The following is a 22,568-nucleotide window of genomic DNA, read 5'->3' on the forward strand; positions in this document are numbered from 1 at the left end:
CATTTCACAATGCTTGCAATGTTATCTGCAGAGCAGTGAAAAGGAACTATGATCCTGTGACAGAGTCTATGTGATTCTGGGGCAACAGGCAGCAAACAACTCTGAGGAAGGGGTCAGAGAGCAGCTGACCCCATGACCAGTGCTGTGTGTGCTGCAAGCTGGGCTGATTCCCATTTCTCCCCTCCCTTCTTCCCTGATCAATTTTATAAAGTTGATAGGGACAGTTTCAGGACTGAGAAAGAATTCTTTAAAAATATTATTTATAAAGGATCTGAAAGAAGAAAAGGAGTCAGTGAATTCAATAGAGAATGAGTGACTGAAAGACAGGAGAAGCTACAGAACGGTAGAGACAGCCAAAGACAAGCTGCAGGAAGACTGAGTTGGCCAAGTTCAATGATGCAGACATCTGAGAGAGTGATGAATGAGGAAGGCAATTCCGTGCATCCATATCTATTCAGTTATGAAATACATGGCAAGCTCCAAAAAGTCTTGAAATACACTGTCATTGTTGGTTGCTAGAAGGTATAGTAGTCCACCCTTACCCACAGTTTCACTGTCTACTATTTCAGTTGTTCTTACAGTACAATAAGGTATTTTGAGAGAGAATGAGAGAGAGAGATGCCACATTCACATCATTTTTTTTTTTTTTTTTTTTTTTTTTTGAGACAGAGTCTCGCTCTGTCTCCCAGGCTGGAGTGCACGGTCATGATCTAAGCTCACTGCAACTTCTACCTCCCAGGTTCAAGTGATTCTCCTGCCTCAGCCTCCCGAGTAGCTGGGATTACAGGTGCGTGCCACCACGCCTGGCTAATTTTTCGTATTTTTAGTAGAGACAGGGTTTCACTATGTTGGCCAGGCTGGTCTTGAACTTCTGGCTTCAAGTGATCCTCCCGCCTTGGCCTCTCAAAGTGCTGGGATTACAGGCATAAGCCACCGTGCCCTGGCAACATTACTTTTATGATAGTATATTATAATAATTGTTCTATTTTATTATTAGTTATTGTTAACCTCTTATTGTGCCTAATTTGTGAATTAAACTTTATCATGGGTAAGTATGTATAGGAAAAAAACATAGTATATTTAGGGTTTGGTACTATCTTTGGTATCAGGCATTTACCAGCGGTCTTGATGTTTTTCCCCAAGGATAGGGGTGAACTACTGTAATCACTGTTAGAATGTAAGTTGCTTTTATGATAAGAGGGTTAGGCTTGTGTGCTATTCATTTTAAGTGCCTAGCCCCCAGTTGGCATTGAACGGTGTATTCATAGAATACATGGTCTTGTTTTTCCTCACTTTCCCCAACACACTCATTCTTTCTTAAACATATAACAGCATTTGCGTTTAGCATATGCACTTTAAGAAGTGACACAAAATGTGAGATTGCACTGTTTTCCGGGGATGGGAAGAAAGGAGCTGAGAAAGAACAAAGCTGTCTTGAGATTTATCGAGGGTGGAAAGGCTGATTAATGAAGGGTTAGGAACGCACCATTACCTCATGTGCTTCGTGGGAAAAACATGGATGATAATGACATCCTCTCAGGACTTGGACCACTTGTTTCTTAGTAACAGCAGTTTCTGTTTGGGGGTAGTTTCTTCTTCCCCCATTCTCTGTATCATTCATTTGACAATTAATCATCGTGACATTCTGGTGGACTGAACTTCTATTTGCTCTTTGTACTGATTAACTTTTCACATGTTTGTGTTTCCCTGGCCTAGATTAGGAGCACCCTAATAGCAGGCATCGTATTTCATCCTTGTGTGTATCCCTCGACGGCCTAGCACCGTGCCCTTACATGTGGGGGCAGCAGGTGGGGTGAGAATGGGAATGTTCTCTGTTAATCTTTGTTTCCCCAGCAGTGAACACAGATAGTGACAAATAGACACTGGCCCATGTGGAATAAATGTGGATGGATTTGGGGACTGGGCCTCCTGCTTCCCCCTAGAATGTGCTGCTCCCCAGTATGAATCTGGCAGTGGTGATTCAACTCATGTTTCTAGACACTGCTAAATAGCACCTAGATGGGAGGCGCCCTGAGCCATCTCCCTCACCTTTGAGCACAACTCAAGGCAATTGAATTTTGCCCAGCCCAGAGAGCTGAGACCAGTAGACATTTCAGGAAGCCCCAGGGTGAACCATCCTGCATTGCAATAGCTTGGTCTATCACATTTTCCTTTTTCAGGGGAGAGGGTGGGGGAGGACCAGCATTAACACTCCTTCCACCTGCTACTTCTCTTGCTCCTTAGTGGGACTTGAAAATGCTCAAATCCAAACCTGTGTCTGTTCTCTGTACCTGTGTGTACTGGGAACAAGGTGGGGAAGGGAAGATCAAAGTTCTGATTGGAACTAACCCAAGTCCTTCATGCTGCAATGCAAATCCTTTCCTCTCTCTCCTCTTGCCCCTCATAGAAATGCAGACTAGTGGCTCACGCCTGTAATCCCAGCACTTTGGGAGGCCAAGGCGGGTGGATCACCTGAGGTCAGGAGTTCAAGACGAGCCTGGTGAACATGGTGAAACCTCATCTCTACTCAAAAAAATACAAAAATTAGCCGGGTGTGGTGGTGGGCACCTGTAATCCCAGCTACTCAGGAGGCTGAGGCAGGGAGGATTGCTTGAATCCAGGAAGCAGACGTTGCAGTGAGCCGAGATCATGCCACTGCACTCCATCCTGGGCGACAGAGCAAGACTCCGTCTCAAAAAAAAAAAAGAAATGCATACTATCTTGGATCTAGATATTCACCAAAGATTTATATGTCCAATTCCTTCCAAACAGACTTGAGGTCACCTCCTAGTAAAGAGAGTACCAGAGCGAGGTGTGGTGGCTCACGCCTGTAATTCCAGCAACTTGGGAGGCTAAGGCAGGAGGATCACTTGAGCCCAGGAGTTTGAGATCAGCCTGGGCAACACAGACCCCATCTCAAAAAATAATAATTAATAAATAAATAAATACAAATTAAAAAGAGTGTCCCAGATAAAACTGAAGCGTAAATTAGAAGAAAGGCCTCTGAAGAAAGCAAAATCAATGCTTTAAAGGACCTCCTTGGAAGAATCTTTATGTTTAAATATCCTTATTCAATGTATCAAGTTTTCCTTAATCTTGGAGTAGGTCACAGTTCTCTCTCCTTAGGGCTAAATAGTTAAAATCTGTTTAGCTCATCCTCGTGCCTCCAACTTGTCAGGGTTTTAATTGCTTTCAGGATCCTTTTGTAAATTCTCCCAGAATCAGCGTTATTGTCCTAGCAAAACTCCACGGGTTGGTTCGGCCCCTGTTCTGGTCTCCTCGCCCTTGCCAGGCCTTCAGAATTCCTAGCCTGCATCTCCACGCCCACTCATATGGCTGGCCCAGGGCGAGCAGGGAACTGACTGGGTCACCAACCACTTCTGTGTCTCTCTCCCTCCCTTTGTGCTGGCTGAAGTCCAACACGGCTGTTACCAAACTGGAGCTGGAAGACAATTGCATCATGGAGGAGGGCGTCTTGAGCCTGGTGGAGATGCTACAAGAGAACTACTACCTCCAGGAGATGGTACTGTGCCCCCCTGTGCTGGCTCTTACCATCATCCCTGGGGATTCACAACCCACTGGAGACAAGCCAGAGGCCCTGCCAGGACCCAGGCTGCCTCCAGGCCCCTGCCAGCCCCTGCCCTTCCCACATGACTTCTTGGAGGAGGGCCACATGTGAGAGGTTGTGTTTCCTATGGCTGTAGGAAATCCTAAGAAACAATTTATGGCCGGGCGCGGTGGCTCACACTTGCAATCCCAGCACTTTGGGAGGCCGAGGCGGGCGGATCGCCTGAGGTCAGGAGTTCGAACCCAGCCAGGCCAACATGGTGAAAACCCGTCTCTACTAAAAGTACAAAAATTAGCCAGGCATGGTGGTGTAATCCCAGCTACTTAGGAGGCTGAGGCAGGAGAATGGCTTGAACCCAGCAGGTGGAGATTGCAGTGAGCTGAGATCGCACCACAGCACTCCAGCCTGGGCAACAAGAATGAGACTCCATCTCAAAAAAAAAAAAAAAAAAAAAAGAAACCATTTCTGTCTGGAGATTAGAAGCCCTTAAAAATGATAAATGTGGCCAGGCATGATGGCTCACGCCTGTAATCCTGACACTTTGGGAAGGCAAAGTGTGCAGATCACCTGAGGTCAGAAGTTCGAGACCAGCCTGGCCAACATGGTGGAACCCCGCCTCTACTAAAAATATAAAAACTTAGCTGTGCATGGTGGTGTGTGCCTGTAATCCCAGCTACTCGGGAGGCTGAGGCAGGAGAATCACTTGAACCCCGGAGGCAGACGTTGCAGTTAGCCGAAATGACGCCACTGCACTCCAGCCTGGGTGACAGAGTGAGACTCTGTTTCAAAAAAAAATTGATAAATGTAGCTCTGCATAGTTGCCTTAAAGTGAACTTTCTTAAAGAAAGTAAAGACATGAAATAATGTCATAAAAGACAATGTGCCTAGAGATGGCTGGCGGTGGTGGTTACACAATGTGAATATGCTTAATACCATGCCACTGGACACTGAAAAACGGCAAAGATGGTAAATAATATGTTATGCTTATTTTACCATCATAAAAAGAAATTCAAAGAAAAGGGGGAAACAACCAATTAAGACAGTAATGGCCACTTTATATAAAGTCTCTCCCACTATCTTAAAAGGACAATTCATACTTCCCGAATCAATGAGTGGAATTTACAATGATTATGCACTCTAAACTCATTTTTCACTGTTTCACTGCCAAGCTCTCCAAATGAAGCTGTTTTGGGTTTTAATACAAATAAACAAAATAGTACGCTTATCTGAAGCACCAAGGCTAAATTGGGAAAATAGGGAGTCCTTGAAGCCAACTTCAAAAAACTGAGACCAGCCAGCCCACGGGTCCCACCGGGAGGCCCTGGAAAAGCCGGTTCTAGAGCCCGGTTTCCTATTGCCCTTCTCTTCATCCTTGGCACCTCCCTAATCTTCCTAATCCTTTCCCACCCCAACCCTACTCCCTCAGCACGGACTCAAGTAAACCACAAAAGACATCATTTGTTCATGAGGGCCCTTTGGTGAGCTTTTTTACATACCGAAGTGTTTTCTTGCCTTTTAGAATATTTCCAACAATCACCTTGGTTTGGAGGGAGCCAGAATCATCTCAGATTTCTTCGAGAGAAATAGTTCTTCTGTCTGGAGCCTTGAGCTTTCAGGTGAGCACATGGAAAGGGAGGGAGAAGACACTGGGAATCAGAGTGAGGGAAGAGGGGAAAAACAGAGAATTCAACGTCTCGTTGAACCAGACCATGTCCTTCTAGTCTTGGAAACCAGAATACTGCATCTAATTCTGCTAAACCCTCCCAGTCACACTCCCCTAGCCCCCGCCATTTATCATCCATATCTGACATTACAGATGATATATAAACAATAATTTATCATGTACTTTACCACCCAAACTGAATAGGGCACTATTAATTAACTGGAACCACAAGCAAACTGAGATATCTTGCACCCAATCATAAACTATGTTTAATATGATTAAGAACATAAAATAAAATCATAAAAGAACAAATCACTTAAAAAAAGACCTCTCCTCCTCTCCACACCAAGAGTTTCTTACAATGAAAAATTTATAGTCACTGATATTAAAGGCTCAACAAATAAATTCAATGGCACATTAGTTACAGGTGAATAGAATTAGTGGAAAACATTTTATCTATCTTTGCAGCATAGAAAGACAAAGACATAGAGAATATAAAAGATAAAAGAATTAAAAGAATGAGTAGTTTCCAGGAGAAGAAATCAATAAGCAGCAATATTTGAACAAATAACAGCTAACATGTTCCCTGAATTGATAAATTTGCAGATACAGGAATCCCAGTAACTCCTAAGAAAGGTATATAAAAAGAAATCTACACTTGATTATATCTCTGAAAAACCCTTAACATACAGAGAAGATCTGAAGAGTGTCTAGGAAAAAAATACAGAAATAAGGTTTGTGTATTTTTCTTTATAAAGACGGGTTGTCCCCGTCTCACCATGTTGTCCAGGCTAGTCTCAAACTCCTGGGCTCAAGCAATCCTCCCGCCTCAGCCTCCCAAAGTGGTGGGATTACAGGCATAAGCCACCATGCCCAGCCTTAGTTTGTGTATTTTTAACATAAATGTTTTTACATGTCAGTTATTATTCTCCAATTTTTCTTGTTTTCCACTAAATATATCTTGGATTTCTTTCTATGGCAGAACAAATAGATTTATCTAATTCTCTTGAACTGCTGGCTAGTGTTCCGAGTTATGGACATAGTATAGTTTATTTAACATCCCGCTATTTGGGAGAAAGGGGATTAAAGTCATTTCTAATTTTGCCTTCAAGTAATGTTTTAAAGGACTTTCTTGTACATGTATCTTTTAGGCACATGTTCTTGTATTTCTAGATAGACACCCAGGAGCACACTTACTGAATATGAAGATGTATCCATTTTTGTGAACTTAACAATTGATTTCCAAATTTCCCTTTAAAAATACTGCCAGGTTATAATTCTACCAATGGACTGATGCCTATACCATCCCCAGAAGGGAAATAACAAGCAATTTGTGAATCAAAATGGTTAAGCATGTGGGTGTAGAAGTCACAGTGCTTGGGTTCAAATCCCAGCTTTGACACTGGGCAAGTTTTTTAACCAGTTTGTGCCTCATTTTCTCATTCATAAAATAAGGATAATTATATTACCTCAGATGGTTATTGTGAATATTAAGTGAATTAAAATCTAAAACTCCTAGAACTATACCTAGTACATAAGTATTCAATGTGTTCCTCGCTATTATTGTCTTTGTTACTGTTACACATTCTATTGCTATTGAAATAGAACACTTTTTCAGATGCTCACTTCCACTTCTATTTTCTTTTCTATGAAATGTCAATTGTTGTATGGGGTTGTTAGTATGACTGAGTTTTACTTCATACTTCATAGATTATAGGTATTCTTCATAAACTATAGGTATTCATACTTGAATGTTAGAACGTTAGGTATGGCTTTATTTATGGTACTTTCTCGACCTTAACTCACTGCAACCCCCGCCTCCCAGGTTCAAGCAATTCTCCTGCCTCAGCCTCCTGAGTAGCTGGGACCGTAGGTGCGTGCCACCATGCCCAGCTAATTTTTGTATTTTTAGTGGACACGGGGTTTCACCATGTTGGCCAGGATGGTCTCGATCTCTTGACCTTGTGATCTGCCCGCCTCAGCCTCCCAAAGTGCTGGAATTACAGGCATGAGACACTGTGCCCAGCCTGTTTATGGTACTTTCTTGTAGCAAAGTTTATGTCTTTTATTGATGTCAAGTTTTGTAGTCTTTTTCCTTTATGGATTTAATTTTTGTAGCCTTCTTTAAAACTCTTTCCTAAAGTTTATAAAAATATTTTCCTGAACCAGGAGAGGTGGCATGCACCAATAGTCCCATCTACTCAGGAGGCTGAGGTGGGAAAATTGCTTGAGCCCAGGACTGGCCCCCCTGGGCAACATAGCAAGACCCTATCTATAAAAAAGAAAAAGAAAAAAAATTAGGTAAAAATATTTTCCTTTATTTTCTCCAATTTTTGTTGTTGTTGTGGTTTCTACTCTTAGCTCTCTAATATATCTAGTACTCGTTTGTGCATGGAATGAAGTAGAAATCAGATGTTTTATTTCCAAAACTGATAACCAGGTACTCCAGCATCATCAATGTAATAATTGATCCTTTTCTCATTAATTTGAAATGTCATCTTTATCATGTATTAAACTCCCATTATAAATATAGGTTTCCTTCTAGATTCTCTATTTCATTTCATTAATCTATTTATGTATTTCTTTTTTTTTTTTTTTTTTTTTGTGACAGAGTCTCACTGTCGCCCAGGCTGGAGTGCAGTGGCGCGATCTCGGCTCACTGCAGGCGCCGCCCCCCGGGGTTCACGCCATTCTCCTGCCTCAGCCTCCCGAGTAGCGGGGACTACAGGCACCCACCACCTCGCCCGGCTTATTTTTTGTATTTTTGGTAGAGACGGGGTTTCACTGTGTTAGCCAGGATGGTCTCGAGCTCCTGACCTCGTGATCCGCCCGCCTCGCCCTCCCAAAGTGCTGGGATTACAGGCGTGAGCCACCGAGCCTGGCCTATTTATGTATTTCTATGTCAACACTGCATTGTCTTAATATTTGTTTAGAATATTAAAATTATAATTACTACATATTATAAGATGTTGTGACTAATACAAAAAATGATGATGTACTATTTAATATATAAGTTATAAAATCTTATAATAAATATTTTGCGTTTGTTTTTGAGACGGAGTCTCCCTTTGTCGCCCAGGCTGGAGTGCAGTGGTGCCATCTCAGCTCGTTATACCCTCTACCTCCTGGGCTCAAGTGATTCTCCTGCCTCAGCCTCCCGAGTAGCTGGGATTACAGGCACCTGCTGCCATGCCCAGCTAATTTTTGTATTTTTAGTAGAGACAGAGTTTCGCCATGTTGGCCAGGCTTGTCTCTAACTCCTGACCTCAAGTGATCCAACTGCCTTGGCCTCCAGAGTGCTAGGATTACAGGCATGAGCCACTGTGCCCAGCCAATAAATATGTTTTGTGTGTGAGTGAGCAAAGACTACCCCTTTTTTTCAAAGTAATCTTGAATCTTTTTTTCAAAATAATTCTGCAATCTTGGCTATTAGTATTGTTAAGTAATAGTAATCTTGGCTATTCTTGTACAGTTTCTCCTCCAGGTGAATTTTAGAATCATTTTGTCAAGTTCAATTTAAGAAAAAGAAAAAAAACACCTGTTGGGGTTTTGGTTGGGGTTCCATTTAATATTCTAGATTAATTTATAAAAGAACTGACATATTTGCAATATTGAGTCTCCTCATTTATGAACATGGTTTATCTCTACTCCTTCAGGTCTTTTTATATTCTTTTTTTCTTTTTCTTTTTTTTTTTTTTTTTAGAAGGAGTTTCACTCTTGTTGCCCAGGCTGGAGTGCAATGGCGCGATCTTGGCTCACTGCAATCTCTGCCTCCTGGGTTCAAGCGATTCTCCTGCCTCAGCCTCCCGAGAAGCTGGGATTACAGGCATGCGCCACCACACCCAGCTAATTTTGTATTTTTAGTAGAGATGGGGTTTCTCCATGTTGGTCAGGCTCGTCTCAAACTCCCAACCTCAGGTGATCCACCCGCCTCAACCTCCCAAAGTGCTGGGATTACAGGTGTGAGCCACCGTGCCCAGCCCCAGGTCTTTTTATATTTTTGAGTAAAGTTTTAGTTTCTTCTATTATAAGACTTGCATTATTTATATTAGGTTTATTTCTAGGTCTTCTATTATTTTATCTTATGTGAACAGAATGTTTTTTTCTATCACATTTTCTGATTGGTCATTACTGGTGTGTCTGAAAGCTATTAATTTTTGTACATTGATTCTATATCCAGTCACTTTATTAAATTATCTTATGAGTTCTAACATTTTGTTAATTTTATAGAATTATTTAGATAGGTGATTATACCTGCAAATAACGAAAGTTTTTTCTTTTCCAATATTTATATCTCCTAATTATTTTTCTGGTTGCATTGGCTAAGACCCCTAACATAATGTTTTAACATAGTACAGAAAGCTCTTTGTAAAAATACAAATCACCCAGTCCTATCCCAGACTGGTGAAATCAGAATCTTTAGCAGGAGAAATCTTGGAATCTGTGTGTTATCAAATTTCACAAATAATTCTCTTACAACCAGCTCTGTAGTATCTGTAACCACTGATTTGAACACAAGAATTTGAATAACTAATCACCTAGTTTTATGCGTTGACTAGCTTATTATCTCACTTTATTGCACTGCTAACAGACACAGCCAAACAAGTATTTGTGTTCCAGTGAATGCATTAATTCATTCATTCATTCATTCATTCACTCACTTTACTAAGGACCTGTTATGTGCCAAGCACTATTTAGGTGGTAGAGATACAAAGCTTATTGAGGGTTCAAAGGAGGAAATTTGGGAATAAGGCTCTATGTCATGTACTTCCCAGAAATCACCAGTGTCTTACATTGCTTAGCAGGGCCACAACTCAGGTAAGGTGAGTGAGCCACTTGCATTGGTCACAAAATGTAAGGAGTGCCAAAATATCATGATGAGCAAAATATCAAGACATTAAATAAAAACAGCATCCAACAGGGATAGAATGGACTGAGGTGAATAAGTTCTAGTCACGTGTGTGCAGGGTCAGATCCTGTCTTTACTTAAAATTATAAAGACACCAGGTGCGAATCCCAGCACTTTAGGAGGCTGAGGTGGGCAGATCACAAGGTCAGGAGTTTGAGACCAGCCTGACCAACATGATGAAACCATGTCTATACTAAAAATACAAAAATTAGCTGGGTGTGGTGGTGCACACCTGTAATCCCAGTTACTCAGGAGGCTGAGGCAGGAGAATTGCTTGAACCCAGGAGATGGAGGTTGCAGTAAGCCAAGATCACGCCACTGCACTGCACTCCAGTCTGGGTGACAGAGCGAGACTCTGTCAAAAAAAAAAAAAAAAAAAAAAAAAAACTTGTTCAATATAGATGATTTTGCACTAATTTTGATTTTTTAAAATGTTGTATTAGGATATTATTCTTCTTGATTACTGAGTTTTTAGGCACCTCTCAAATTTTCACACATGGCAGGTGTCTCACTCACAAGTGTCCCAGTCCTGCTGCTTGAACTTGGATGAGCATTTTTAGGATGTTATAGACTCTAGGCACTAGGCTGGGGGTTGATGCTGCTAATGAATGCACAGGGTATGCTACCAACTCCTGGAATTTCATGGCAGAGAGAAAAGGCAATGTTAAAAGAGAAGGTAAACAGTTGCCTTGTTCTCTTTTGTCCACATAATACTTGCTTTAAGTCCCTTCCTGTCCTGTCCTGTCCTTTCCTTTCCTTTTTTATTTGATTTTATTATTTTATTTTTGAGGTGAAGTCTTTCTCTGTCACCCAGGCTGGAGTGCAGTGGCGTTGTGATCTCAGCTCACTGCAATCTCCACCTCCCTGGTCCAAGCATTTCTCGTGCCTCAGCCTCCTGAGTAGCTGGGACCACAGGTGTGCGCCATCATGCCTAATTTTTGTATTCTTAGTAGAGACACGGTTTTGCCATGTTGGCCAGACTGGTCTCGAACTCCTGACCTCAGGTGATTCACTCGCCTTGGCCTGTAAAAGTTCTGGGATTATAGGCATGAGCCACAGTACCCAGGCTCCTTTTCTTTTTTTTAAAACAGGATCTTGGTCTGTCACCAGGCTGGAGTGCAGTGGCACCAACATGGCACACTGCAGCCTCGATCTCCTGGGTTCAAGTGATCCTCCCACCTCAGCCTCCAAAGTAGCTGGGACCACAGGTTCATGCCACCATGCCTGGCTAATTTTTTTAAAAATTCTTTGTAGAGACAAGGGCTCACTATGTTGCCCAGGCTGGTCTCAAACTCCTGGGCTCAAGTGATCCTCCCACCTCCGCCTCCCAAAGTGCTGGGATTACAGGTGTAAGCCAATGCATCTGGCCCCTGCCACCTTTTTTCTGTTTGATTGTTCTAAAGGGAAGTGGACTGGGAGGGGCAGGAGGTGGGAGAGGAAGGGAGCCATGGTCTAGCAGTGCATCGCTGACACACCACCCTCACTACAGGAAATGACTTCAAGGAAGAATCCGCAGCACTGCTCGGCCAAGCCCTGTCGGTAAGAGGCAGGGACTGTAGCCAAGCCACGTGGGCGATGTCCCTGGGAGATCTGGGCAACCTGGGGCTGCTATGGGCACAGTAACGTGAGGCTACTTTCACATGTTAGGGACTGGGGAGTGTTTAGACCCTGCCAACCCCAACAAAAGCCACAGCAAATGGTACAGCTGTTTATATGGCACTAAGTTCTCCCAGCAGCCACCAACAATCCAACAAAAAATGCCTAAGACATTGTCTTCACCTAATTTTTGGTACATCAGAGCCCCGCCATCATACTGCCCTGAGATAAGTAAGATATTTGCAATCAGAAGACAAAAAATCCTTCTCTTTCCTCTGTTTCTGTAGACCAATTACCGAATTAAGAAGCTGGATCTCAGTCACAACCAATTCTCTGATGTAGGAGGGGAGCACCTGGGCCAGATGCTGGGTGAGTCTCCCTGGAGGAAGGGACAGCAAAGGGGAGGGATAGGGGAGGATCGCTTGGCAGAGCTGAATCTCCCTTTTTAACATGATTTTTAAATGTTGTGACTATAAAAGTGATGTAAACCATGCCCAAAATACATTCAGAATTTGGGTGCAGTGGCTTATGCCTGTAATCCCAGAACTTTAGGAGCCTGAGGCAGAAGGATTGCTTGAGCCCAGGAGTTCAAGACCAGCCTGGGCAACATAGGGAGACCCTGTCTCTATAAAATATCAAAAAATTAGCCAGGCGTGGTGGTGCACACCTGTAGTCCCAGCTACTCAGGAGGCTGAGGTGGGAGGATCCCTTGAGCCCAGGAAGTCGAGGCTGCAGTGAGCCATGATCGTGCCACTCCACTGCAGCCTGGGCAACAGAGAGAGACCCTGTCTCAAAAGAAGAAGAAGAAGAAGAAGAAGAAGAAGGAGAAGAAGAAGGGGAAGGGAAAGGGAAGGGGGAGGGGGAGGGGCCACAGCAAACCCTGGACATGGGAAGTAAAACTTTATGATGATTAGAAGAACACAGAGAGAATAACTAACAACTCAGGAAGGCTAAGGACTGTTAAGTATGGCCCAGTAAGCAATTGAAAAAGTACCTTTTCCAAAAGGTCCAAAAGCAATTGAAAAAGTACCTTTTGGGTACTATGCTTATTACCTGGGTGATGAAATAATCAGTACACCAAACCCCTGAGACATGCAATTTACCTATATAACAAACCAGCACATGTACACCTGAACCTAAAAGTTTTAAAAATTCCCATATTTGACAACAATACATCTGAAACATGCATATGATAAAAAGACACACAACCATGAACAACCTTAAAAGACAAGCAACAGGCTGGGCGTGGTGGCTCACGCCTGTAATCCCACCACTTTGGGAGGCCGAGGTGGGCAGATCACAAGGTCAAGAGATCAAGACCATCCTGGCCAACATGGTGAAACCCCATCTCTACTAAAAATACAAAATTAGCTGGACGTGGTGGTGCATGCCTGTAATCCTAGCTACTCGGGAGGCTGAGGCAGGAGAATCGCCTGAACCCACGGGGCGGTGGTTGCAGTGAGCCAAGATGGCACCACTGCACTCCAGCCTGGGCAACAGAAGGTGACTCCAGCTCAAAAACAAAAACAAAGACGAGCAACAGACAGGGAGTAGATATTTGCAGCATTTGTAGAGTACAAAAATTAGTATTCAGAATGTTGATAAAAGATCCTTAGCTCAATTAGACAATGATAAATAGCCTCAACAGCACAATGGTCAAGGCATATGCATAGCAAAAGAAGAAAGTCGAGTGCCCACATCTCTTTACTAGTTAGAGAAATGAAAGGTTCTCCTTGTCATCTATTAAAGCTGTGAAAGTTTAAAGCCAGTGAATGTCAAAGGCTGCGGACAACCGAGTGAAATAAGAATACTTCAAGCTGCCGGGCACTTTTGAGAACAACTTGACAGTCCTTGGTAAACTTGAAAATGTGTCTATTCTATGATGCAGAAATTCCTTCCCATCAAGGGGAATTGTCTCAGAGAAGCTCTCACACATACACAGAGAAATGTGTGAGGAGGTTATTACAGCATCGTCATAAAAGAGAAAAAAAAAGAGTAACAACCTAAAAGTCATACCCAGGCAAATGAGTACAAAAGAGGAAGTTGTCACAGGAGTCTAGGCAACACAGGAAAATAGCTTGAGCTCAGGGAAGAGGTGAAGATAGAGAAGACTGAATGAATTCAGAATATACTTTGGGGGTAAAGCCAAAAGGACTTGCTGATGTGAAGAATGGGGGAAAGAGAGAGAGAGATAGACTCATGGTCATTTTGCTTCAGCTATTGGTTGGATGATGGTGTTGTTTATGTGGATGGAGACAACTCAGGAAGCAACAGGGACAGGAGGGACAGGAGATAGGAGCCCCGTTTTCCATTTTGGCCACGTGATGTTTGCAATGGCCATTTGACACCTACATAGAGAAGTCAGGTAGATGGTTTGCTGTATGAGTTTAGAGCTTGGTGAAGAGATCAGGGCTGAAGATACACATTTGGGGTCATAGGTATATAGATGTATTTAAAACCATGAGGCAAGATAAGGTCATCTAGGCAGGGAGTGTAGACAGAGTTGAGTAGGTGGCCATCGAACTGACCTTTGGGTCACTCCAACATTTTTAGGTTTCACGGAGGAGGAAGAGGAGCCTGAGGAGTGGTTGTCAAATAGGAGGGAAACCAGAAAAGCGACGTGGCAGGAGCTGAGGAAGGGAGCAGTTCAGGAAGAAGGTCGACAGTTGCATCAAATGCTGTTGAGAGATCACATAAGACAAGGATAAAATAGTAACCATGGCACTTGGCAGCATGGAGAGTTAGTGGCTTTGAAAGTGCTGTTTTAACTATTCACAGTAACAAAGACATGGAATCAACCTAAATGCCCATCAGTGGTAGACTGGATTAAAAAAATGTGGTGTATATACACCACGGAATACTATGCAGTCATAAAAAAACAGTGAAATCATGTTCTTTGCAGGAACAGGGATGGAGCTGGAGGCCATTATCCTTAGCAAACTAATGTAGGAAGAGAAAACCAAATACCACCTGTTCTCACTTATAAGTGGGAGCTAAATTATGAGAACACACAAACACAGAGAGGGGAACAGACACTGGGGACTAACTGAGGGTAGAGGGAGGGAGGAGGGAGAGGAACGGGAAAAATAACTGAGTACTAGGCTTAATACTTGGGTGATGAAATAATCTGTACAACAAACTCTGTGACACAAGTTTACCTATATAACAAACCTGCACATGTACCCCTGAACTTAAAATTTAAAAAAAAAAAAGAAAGAAAGTGAAAGTGCTGTTTTAGTGGAGTGGGTGAGTATGGAAACCCAACTGGGGGAGGTTGAGTTGAAAATGGAGGCCTGGCACAGTGGCTCATGCCTGTAATCCCAGTGCTTTGGGAGGCCAAGATGGGAAGCCAGGAGCTCAAGACCAGGTTGGGCAACATAGTGAGACCCACTCTCTACTAAAAAATTCAAAAATTGGGCTGGGTACAGTGTCTCACACCTGTAATCCCAGCACTTTGGGAGGCTGAGGCAGGTGGATCACCTGAGGTCAAGAGTTCAAGAACAGCCTGGCCAACATGGTGAATCCCTGTCTCTACTGAAAATACAAACATTAGCAGGTGTAGTGGTGTGCGCCTGTAATCCCAGCTACTAGAGAGACTGAGGCACAAGAACCGCTTGAACCTGGGAGGCAGAGGTTGCAGTAAGACGAGATCCTGGGTTGGGGGGAGGGGGGAGGGATAGCATTAGGAGATATACCTAATGTTAAATGACGAGTTAATGAGTGCAGCACACCAGCATGGCACATGTATACATATGTAACAAACCTGGACGTTGTGCACATGTACCGTAAAACTTAAAGTATAATAAAAAAATAAATAAATAAATAAAATAAAATATTACTTTCAAAAAATAAATAAATAAATAAATAAATAAATAAAAGACGAGATACTGCTATTGCACTCCAGCCTGGGTGACAGAGTGAGACTCCATCTCAAAAAAAAAAAAAAATTTCAAAAATTAGCTGGGCATGGTGGCACATGCCTATAGTCCCAGGTACTTGGGAGGCTGAGGTGGGAGAACTGCTTGAGCCCAGGAGTTAGGGGTTATAGTAAGCTGTGATCATGCCACTGCACTCCAGCCTGAGATACAGAGTGAGACCCTGTCCTCTAAAAATAAAAAGAAAATAGGATGCAAAGCAAAGAGAACACTATACGCAACTACAGAAGTTCTGCTGGGAAGGTTGGAACAGAAAGAGGGGGCAGGAGCCAAGGGAGACATAGAGTCCAGGGAGAGTTCTTAAGGATGGAGAATGCTGAGAGGAAGAAAGAAGAATAAACTGATGCTACAGAAGAAGGAGGAGGTAATTACAGGAGCAAAGTCCATGAGAAGGCTGCAGGCAAGAGTCCAGAACAAAAGTGCGGAGCTCACTGGCCTGAGAGAGCAGGAGGGACAGTTCATTCATTGAAAAACGGACGAGGAAAGGGTGTGCAGGTGCAGGTAAGTGGGTAGATTTCATGGTGGCATTTGAAGCCTGACATTGCCGCTATTTTCTCAGTGAAGTAGGAGGCAAGATCTTCAGCTGAAAGTTCAGTTCAGACCACTAGGGTTGATGGGAGGGCAGGAGGTATAAAATACCATGTAGGAGGAAGGAGCAACATGTAATGGAAGCACCTTTCCATGTGGGGCAGTTTGAGTCTCTGTCTGAAAACTGAGGTCATAAATTTAACATGAGACAGACTGTGCTCTCTCTTTTGTTTTGTTTTTGAGGCGGAGTCTCGCTCTGTTGCCCAGGCTGGGTGGAGTGCAGTGGCACAATCTTGGCTCACTGCAGCCTCTGCTTCCCGGGTGCAAGCAATTCTCGTGCCTCAACCTCCTGAGTAGCTGGGATTATACGCCCAAGCCATCACACCCAGCTAATTTTTTGTATTTTCGGTAGAGACGGGTTTTCACCATGTTGGCCAGGCTGGTCTCCAACACCTGACCTCAAGTGATCCACCCTCCTTGGCCTCCCAAAGAGCTGGGATTACAGATGTGAGCCCACTGTGCCGGGCCTGTGCTTTCTTTTAAAATTGTTATTATCGTACTGCAAATGCAGCTTTTAAAAACACTTACTATTGCTGGGCGGGGTAGCTCATGCCTGTAATCCCAACACTTTCGGAGGCCGGGGTGGGTGGATCACCTGAGGTCAGGAGTTCAAGACCAGCCTGGCCAATATGGTGAAACCCTGTCTCTACTAAAAATACAAAAAATTAGCTGGATGTGGTGACTTGGGTGTATAATCCCAGCTACTCGGGAGTGAGGCAGGAGAATCACTTGAACCTGGGAGGCGGAGGTTGCAGTGAGCAGAGATCGTGCCATTGCACTCCAGCCTGGGCAACAAGAACGAAATTCTGTCTCAAAAAAAAAAAAAAACCAAAAAACAAAAAACAAACACTTATTATTTGAAGTGATTGCTATGTGACAGGCATCATGTTGGGCATTTTACATCAATCCTCATTAAAAAAACTATATATAGGGCCAGGCACGGTGGCTCACGCCTGTAATCCCAGCACTTTGGGAGGCCGAGTTGGGCGGATCACGAGGTCAGGAGATTGAGACCATCCTGGTTAACACGGTGAAACCCTGCCTCTACTAAAAATACAAAAAATTAGCCAGGCGTGGTGGCGGGTGCCTGTAGTCCCAGCTACTCGGGAGGCTGAGGCAGGAGAATGGCGTGAACCCGGAAGGCAGAGCTTGCAGTGAGCGGAGATTGCGCCACTGCACTCCAGCCTGGGCGACAGATGGAAACTCCATCTCAAAAAAAAAAAAAAAAAAAAAAAAAAAACAACTCTATACAGGTTGATATCTCCACGTACAGATAAGGAAACAGATGTAAAGCAAGGATAAGTAACCTGCCTGGGATCACACAGGTAGTAAGTGATGAGATCAGAATTACAATCTAACTTGTGTGACCATTTGAGTGATGCAGGTGTGCAAGGTGTAGCTTAAATGAGGGAACTGGCAGAGAAGAGGACATAAGGGTAAGAAGAGAGTGAGCGAGAGAGGGGAGGGGGTAATGTAGGCAGGAGAAAGTTTGTTCCCAAAATTATATAAGGTGTTGTGCACTGTACTAAAAACTCACACCCAGGGTTGACACAAAGAGAAGCGTGATCAGAACATAGTGCCCTGTCCATAAAAAAAATGAAATAGGCCAGGTGCGGTGGCTCACGCCTATAATCCCAGCACTTTGGGAGGCCAAGGCAGGTGGATCACCTGAGGTCAGGAGTTCAAGACCAGCCTGGCCAACATGATGAAACCCCGTCTCTACTAAAAATACAAAAAATTAGCTGGGTGTGGTGGCGGGTGCCTATAAGCCCAGCTGCCCCAGAGGCTGAAGCAGGAGAATCGCTTGAACCCAGGAGGCGGAGGTTGCAGTGAGCCGAGATTGTGCCATTGTACTCCAGCCTGGGCTACAAGAGCAAAACTCTGCCTCAAAAAAAAAAAAAAAAAAAAACAGAAAAGAAATAAGACCTTATTCCTGGGCCAGAGCCCTAAAGGCAATTCCTCCTATTCAGTAATGGTTCCAGAGGACTTTAGCCTTTCCATCAGTGGCCTCCTTGGCATAACTGCCCTCCCCAAATAAAAACAACAATAATAATGTGTTTAAATAGGATGTTCCAACCCTGTGGAACATGTAAGCAAAATCATCTTCAGGTCAAAACAAAAGTATGATTTCTGTGCAAACCCAGCTTCTCACCAAGCCTGGTGCCTCCCCACTTCCAACTGATTGTGCCCCTGAGCCTCTCCTGGAGAGAAATTCTGGAGTCACCACTGCAGCCGTGAACTGCCATGTGACGTAATACATCATGTGATGTAATATGCCAGGTCCATCACAGCCTTCCTGTGTAAATACAGCCCCTGAAGATGTTTTCCAGCTACTTCTGTCTATTTTAATTCATAATATTCCACCAGATAAATACTTCTTGTTTTTATTTATTTATTTATTTTTGAGATGCCGTCTTGCTCTGTCACCCAGGCTGGAGTGCAATGGCGCCATCTTGGCTCACTGCAACCTCCGCCTCCCGGGTTCAATCAGTTCTCCTGCCTCAGCTTCCTGAGTAGCTGGGACTACAGGTGTGTGCCACCATGCCCAGTGAATTTTTGTATTTTTAGTAGAGACGGGATTTCATCATGTTGGCCAGGCTGGTCTCAAACTCTTGACCTCTGGTGATCCACCTGCCTCGGCCTCCCAAAGTGCTGGGATTACAGGTGTGAGCCACCATGCCCAGCCAAATAATTCTTACTTTTTTTTTTTTTTTTTTTTTGAGACAGTCTCGCTCTGTTGCCAGGCTGGAGTGCAGTGGCGTGATCTCAGCTCACTGCAACTTCTGCCTCCCAGGTTCAAGCGATTCTCCTGCCTCAGCCTCCCGAGTAGCTGGGTCTACAGGCACGTGCCACCACACCCAGCTAATTTTTGTATTTTTAGTACAGACACAGTTTCACCATGTTGGCCAGGATGGTCTCGATCTCTTGACCTCGTGATCTGCCCACGTCGGCCTCCCAAAGTGCTGGGATTACAGGTGTGAGCCACTGTGCCTGGCTAATTCTTACTTTTATAAGTGATGCCATGGTAAACATCTACAAGCATCTTGCTCTTCCCATATTCTGTGCTGTCGTCTTAGGTAGAGTCTCAGAGGTGAGTGATAGGGTATGCACATTTTAATGGGAAAATATCTGTGATCAGATAATATCTGCCAAATAGACTATACCTATTTCCTTCCCACCTAAACTATGTAAGGAGGATTATTTCACCACATCTTTGCCAGCTTTGGGGATCATCTTACAATTTTGTGTTTAAATGAATAACTAAAAAAATTATTATCTGAGAATTTTACTTTGCATAACCACTGAGTGGTCTTTATCCCCAGTGTCATGGACATCTGTTAACTCTGAGAATGGGTTTTCTGGGCTGTGGGAGATGCTAAGCCGATTCCCTCCCTGTTTCAGCCATCAACGTGGGGCTCACGTCACTGGATCTGAGCTGGAATAACTTCCACACAAGGGGAGCTGTGGCCTTGTGCAACGGTCTCCGGGTAAGGCACTCTCCAGGAGTGGTGTGTGGAGCCCAGTTGAGGACAGCCAGGGCCTCCCATCCTGCCATCCTAAGCCTCTTCTTCATGGTCACCATCAATGAGGGCATACTGAGCTCTCATCAAATACTTTTCAAGTTATTGTTCTCCCTCCCATAATTCCTGGATGCACGTTATTTATTTATTTATTTATTTATTTATTTATTTATTTATTTATTTATTTTTTGAGATGGAGTATTGCTCTGTGGCCCAGGCTAGAGTGCAGTGGTGCAATCTCGGCTCACTGCAACCACCACCTCCCTGGTTCAAGCGATTCTCCTGCCTCAGCCTCCTGAGTAGCTGAGACTACAGGTGCCTGCCACCATGCCTGGCTAATTTTTGTATTTTTATTAGAAACAGGGTTTTACCATGTTGGCCAGGCTGGTCTCAAACTCCTGACCTTGTGATCCACCCACCTCAGCCTCCTAAAGTGCTGGGATTACAGGCGTGAGCCACCGCGCCTGGCCTGCACATTATTCTTTAGTATAAATCGTATCTGCTGAGGCCAGGGTGGCATCTTTGGATACACTTCAAGAGGACAGTTTAATTAGTGGGTAGGGAACGACCAGAAGCCAAAGGGAGGGAGTCTCATGAGTACTTGAGACTGAGCCCAGCTGGGAGCTCTGAATGATCTGGCAGACCCATCGGTCCTGGGGACCACTGAGCACCCGGTCTGGATGCCAACAGGGGTAGAAATCGGGGCCCTTTCGGTTGGATGAGTCACGCGTAACCTTGATGCTGGTGCTGTTCTCCCCTCTTCCTGGAGGGTAATGTGACCCTGGCAAAGCTGGATCTCTCCATGAATGGCCTTGGGAATGAAGTGGCTCTGGCCCTAGGGGAGGTCCTCCGACTCAACAGCTGCCTGGTCTACCTGGATATCAGCGGCAATGACATCGGCAATGAAGGGGCCTCCAAAATCAGCAAAGGACTGGAATCCAATGAAAGCCTCAGAGTTCTGAAGGTAGTCTTCAGTTGGAAAGGGGCTATTTTGTGTGTGTGTGTGTGTGTGTGTGTCTCCGTGTGTGTCCGTGTGTGTGTGTCTGTGTATGTGTTGGGGTGAGTTGGGGGCTACATAGTACTGGAGAGAATAATTGGGAATATCTGTACTTCATATATGCATGCATTTTTTACCATCTCTTGGCTGTAAATGCAGTGACCATTCTCTACTATAAAGCCAGTGTCACCCTCAGTGCTCCCTGGTGCACTGCAGATCTTCCTAACAGGTCTTCCTCCCTCCCATCTGGGTCTCATTCAGGATCTTCTCCACATTGCCATTGGAGTGTGCTTTTTGTTTTGTTTTGTTTTGAGACAGGGTCTGGCTCTGTCCCCCAGGCTGGAGTGCAGTGGTGCAATCTCGGCTCACTGCAATCTCCGCCTCCCAGGTTCAAACCATCCTCCCACCTCGGCCTCCTAAAGTGCTGGGATTACAGGCATGAGCCACTGTGCCTAGCCCTCAGAATGTGCTTTTTGAACACAAATCTGACATCCATTCCCCTTCCCCCAGCCCCTCAGTCTCCCGTCTTTCGGCTTAGACCCCTGCATGGCTTCCTGTTGCTCAGATCCCGTTCGCTGAGCCCCAAGTGCCCCTCCAGCCTCAGTCCACCCCGTGCTTTCCCTTGCTCTGCACCCAAGACCCCCTGGTCTTCTCTCCACTCCTTTCCTCCTACCACAGAGGCTTGGCCGCTCCGCCTCCACTTGCTTGCTGCTGGGATCCTCCGTCTAGGGGACCTGCTCCCAGAGCCCTGCTCCCTACTTCCCATGGAACTTGCCGCCCTTTCTAATTCCATGTATGTGAGGGCTCTTTGCTCGCCTGTCATCCCCTGGAATGTGAAAGCTTCATCAGAATGAAGACTGTGTTTGGGCCAGGTGTGGTGGCTTATGTCTGTAATCCCAGCCCTTTGGGAGGCCAAGGTGGGTGGATCGCTTGAGGTCACCAGTTTAAGACCAGCCTGGCCAACAAGGTAAAACCTTGTCTCTACTAAAAATACGAAATTAGCCAGGTGTGACTGTGCATGCCTGTAATCCCAGCTACTTGGGAGGCTGAGGCAAGAGAATCACTGAACCCAGGAGGCAGAGGATGCAGTGAGCTGAGACCATGCCACTGCACTCCAGCCTGGGTGACAGAGCAAGACTCCATCTCAAAAAAAGAACGAAGACTGTTTGATTTTGCCCATCATTAAACTCCTCATACCTAGTCCCTCATACCTAGCATAGTGTTGGGCACACTGTAGAAGCCCAGTGAATATTCATTAAATGAATGAATTAATGAATACATATTTCATTTTAAATTAATTTACTTGTAGATGCTAATTTATAATATAGATGCTATTGAGCAGTTGGAAAATAAATTAAAGGTGAGGACTTCTATTAATCATCCCCCTTTCTGGGGCTCCTGCCAAGAGCCAGCTGTCATTACTCATAGCCTCACCTGGTAATGTGGGCTCTGTTAGCCCCACTTGTCAGATGAGAAAACTGAGGCTGTGTGACTTACTTATGCCACACAAGTAGCAGGAGGCAGAGGGAAGCCTGCTCTACGTGGTTTTCCATGGCAACTCCAACTCCCTCAAGATGTGAGGGTCCTGAAGAAGGAAAGCAGTGAGGAGACAGGGAGGAAGGGGCTGCCATCTGAGAGGACAACCATGAGGAGCGGCTAAGAGGACAGGAGGAAGCCAGATTCTGACAGGCAGAAGGAGCACAGTGACTACAGACCAAACAGACTGGCTGTCTAGTGACCAGGACATCTGGAAGTCCCAGCTGGGGTGGAGCGGGCCAGGCACAACTCAGA

General features: G+C 44.5%; 1 protein-coding gene across 14 annotated transcripts in view; it reads left to right on the forward strand.

Annotated features, from left to right (window-relative positions):
• LRRC74A (leucine rich repeat containing 74A) overlaps nucleotides 1-22,568 on the forward strand; it is a 43,856-nt gene that overhangs the window by 6,475 nt on the left and 14,813 nt on the right. For 6 of the 14 annotated variants that reach the window (XM_054448079.2, XM_054448074.2, XM_054448084.2 and 3 more), the window contains 6 exons: nucleotides 3,416-3,523; nucleotides 5,088-5,184; nucleotides 11,630-11,679; nucleotides 12,024-12,105; nucleotides 19,662-19,747; nucleotides 20,550-20,744. In XM_054448079.2, coding sequence (XP_054304054.1) covers nucleotides 3,416-3,523; nucleotides 5,088-5,184; nucleotides 11,630-11,679; nucleotides 12,024-12,105; nucleotides 19,662-19,747; nucleotides 20,550-20,744 — 618 coding nt within the window. Of the gene's footprint in view, nucleotides 1-3,415; nucleotides 3,524-5,087; nucleotides 5,185-11,231; nucleotides 11,349-11,629; nucleotides 11,680-12,023; nucleotides 12,106-19,661; nucleotides 19,748-20,549; nucleotides 20,745-22,568 lie in introns of all 14 variants that reach the window. The other 8 variants (XM_054448073.2, XM_054448078.2, XM_054448077.2 and 5 more) reach the window with 2 other exon arrangements.

This window comes from Pongo pygmaeus, chromosome 15 (genome assembly GCF_028885625.2).
Source record: "Pongo pygmaeus isolate AG05252 chromosome 15, NHGRI_mPonPyg2-v2.0_pri, whole genome shotgun sequence".
Taxonomy (NCBI): domain Eukaryota; kingdom Metazoa; phylum Chordata; class Mammalia; order Primates; family Hominidae; genus Pongo; species Pongo pygmaeus.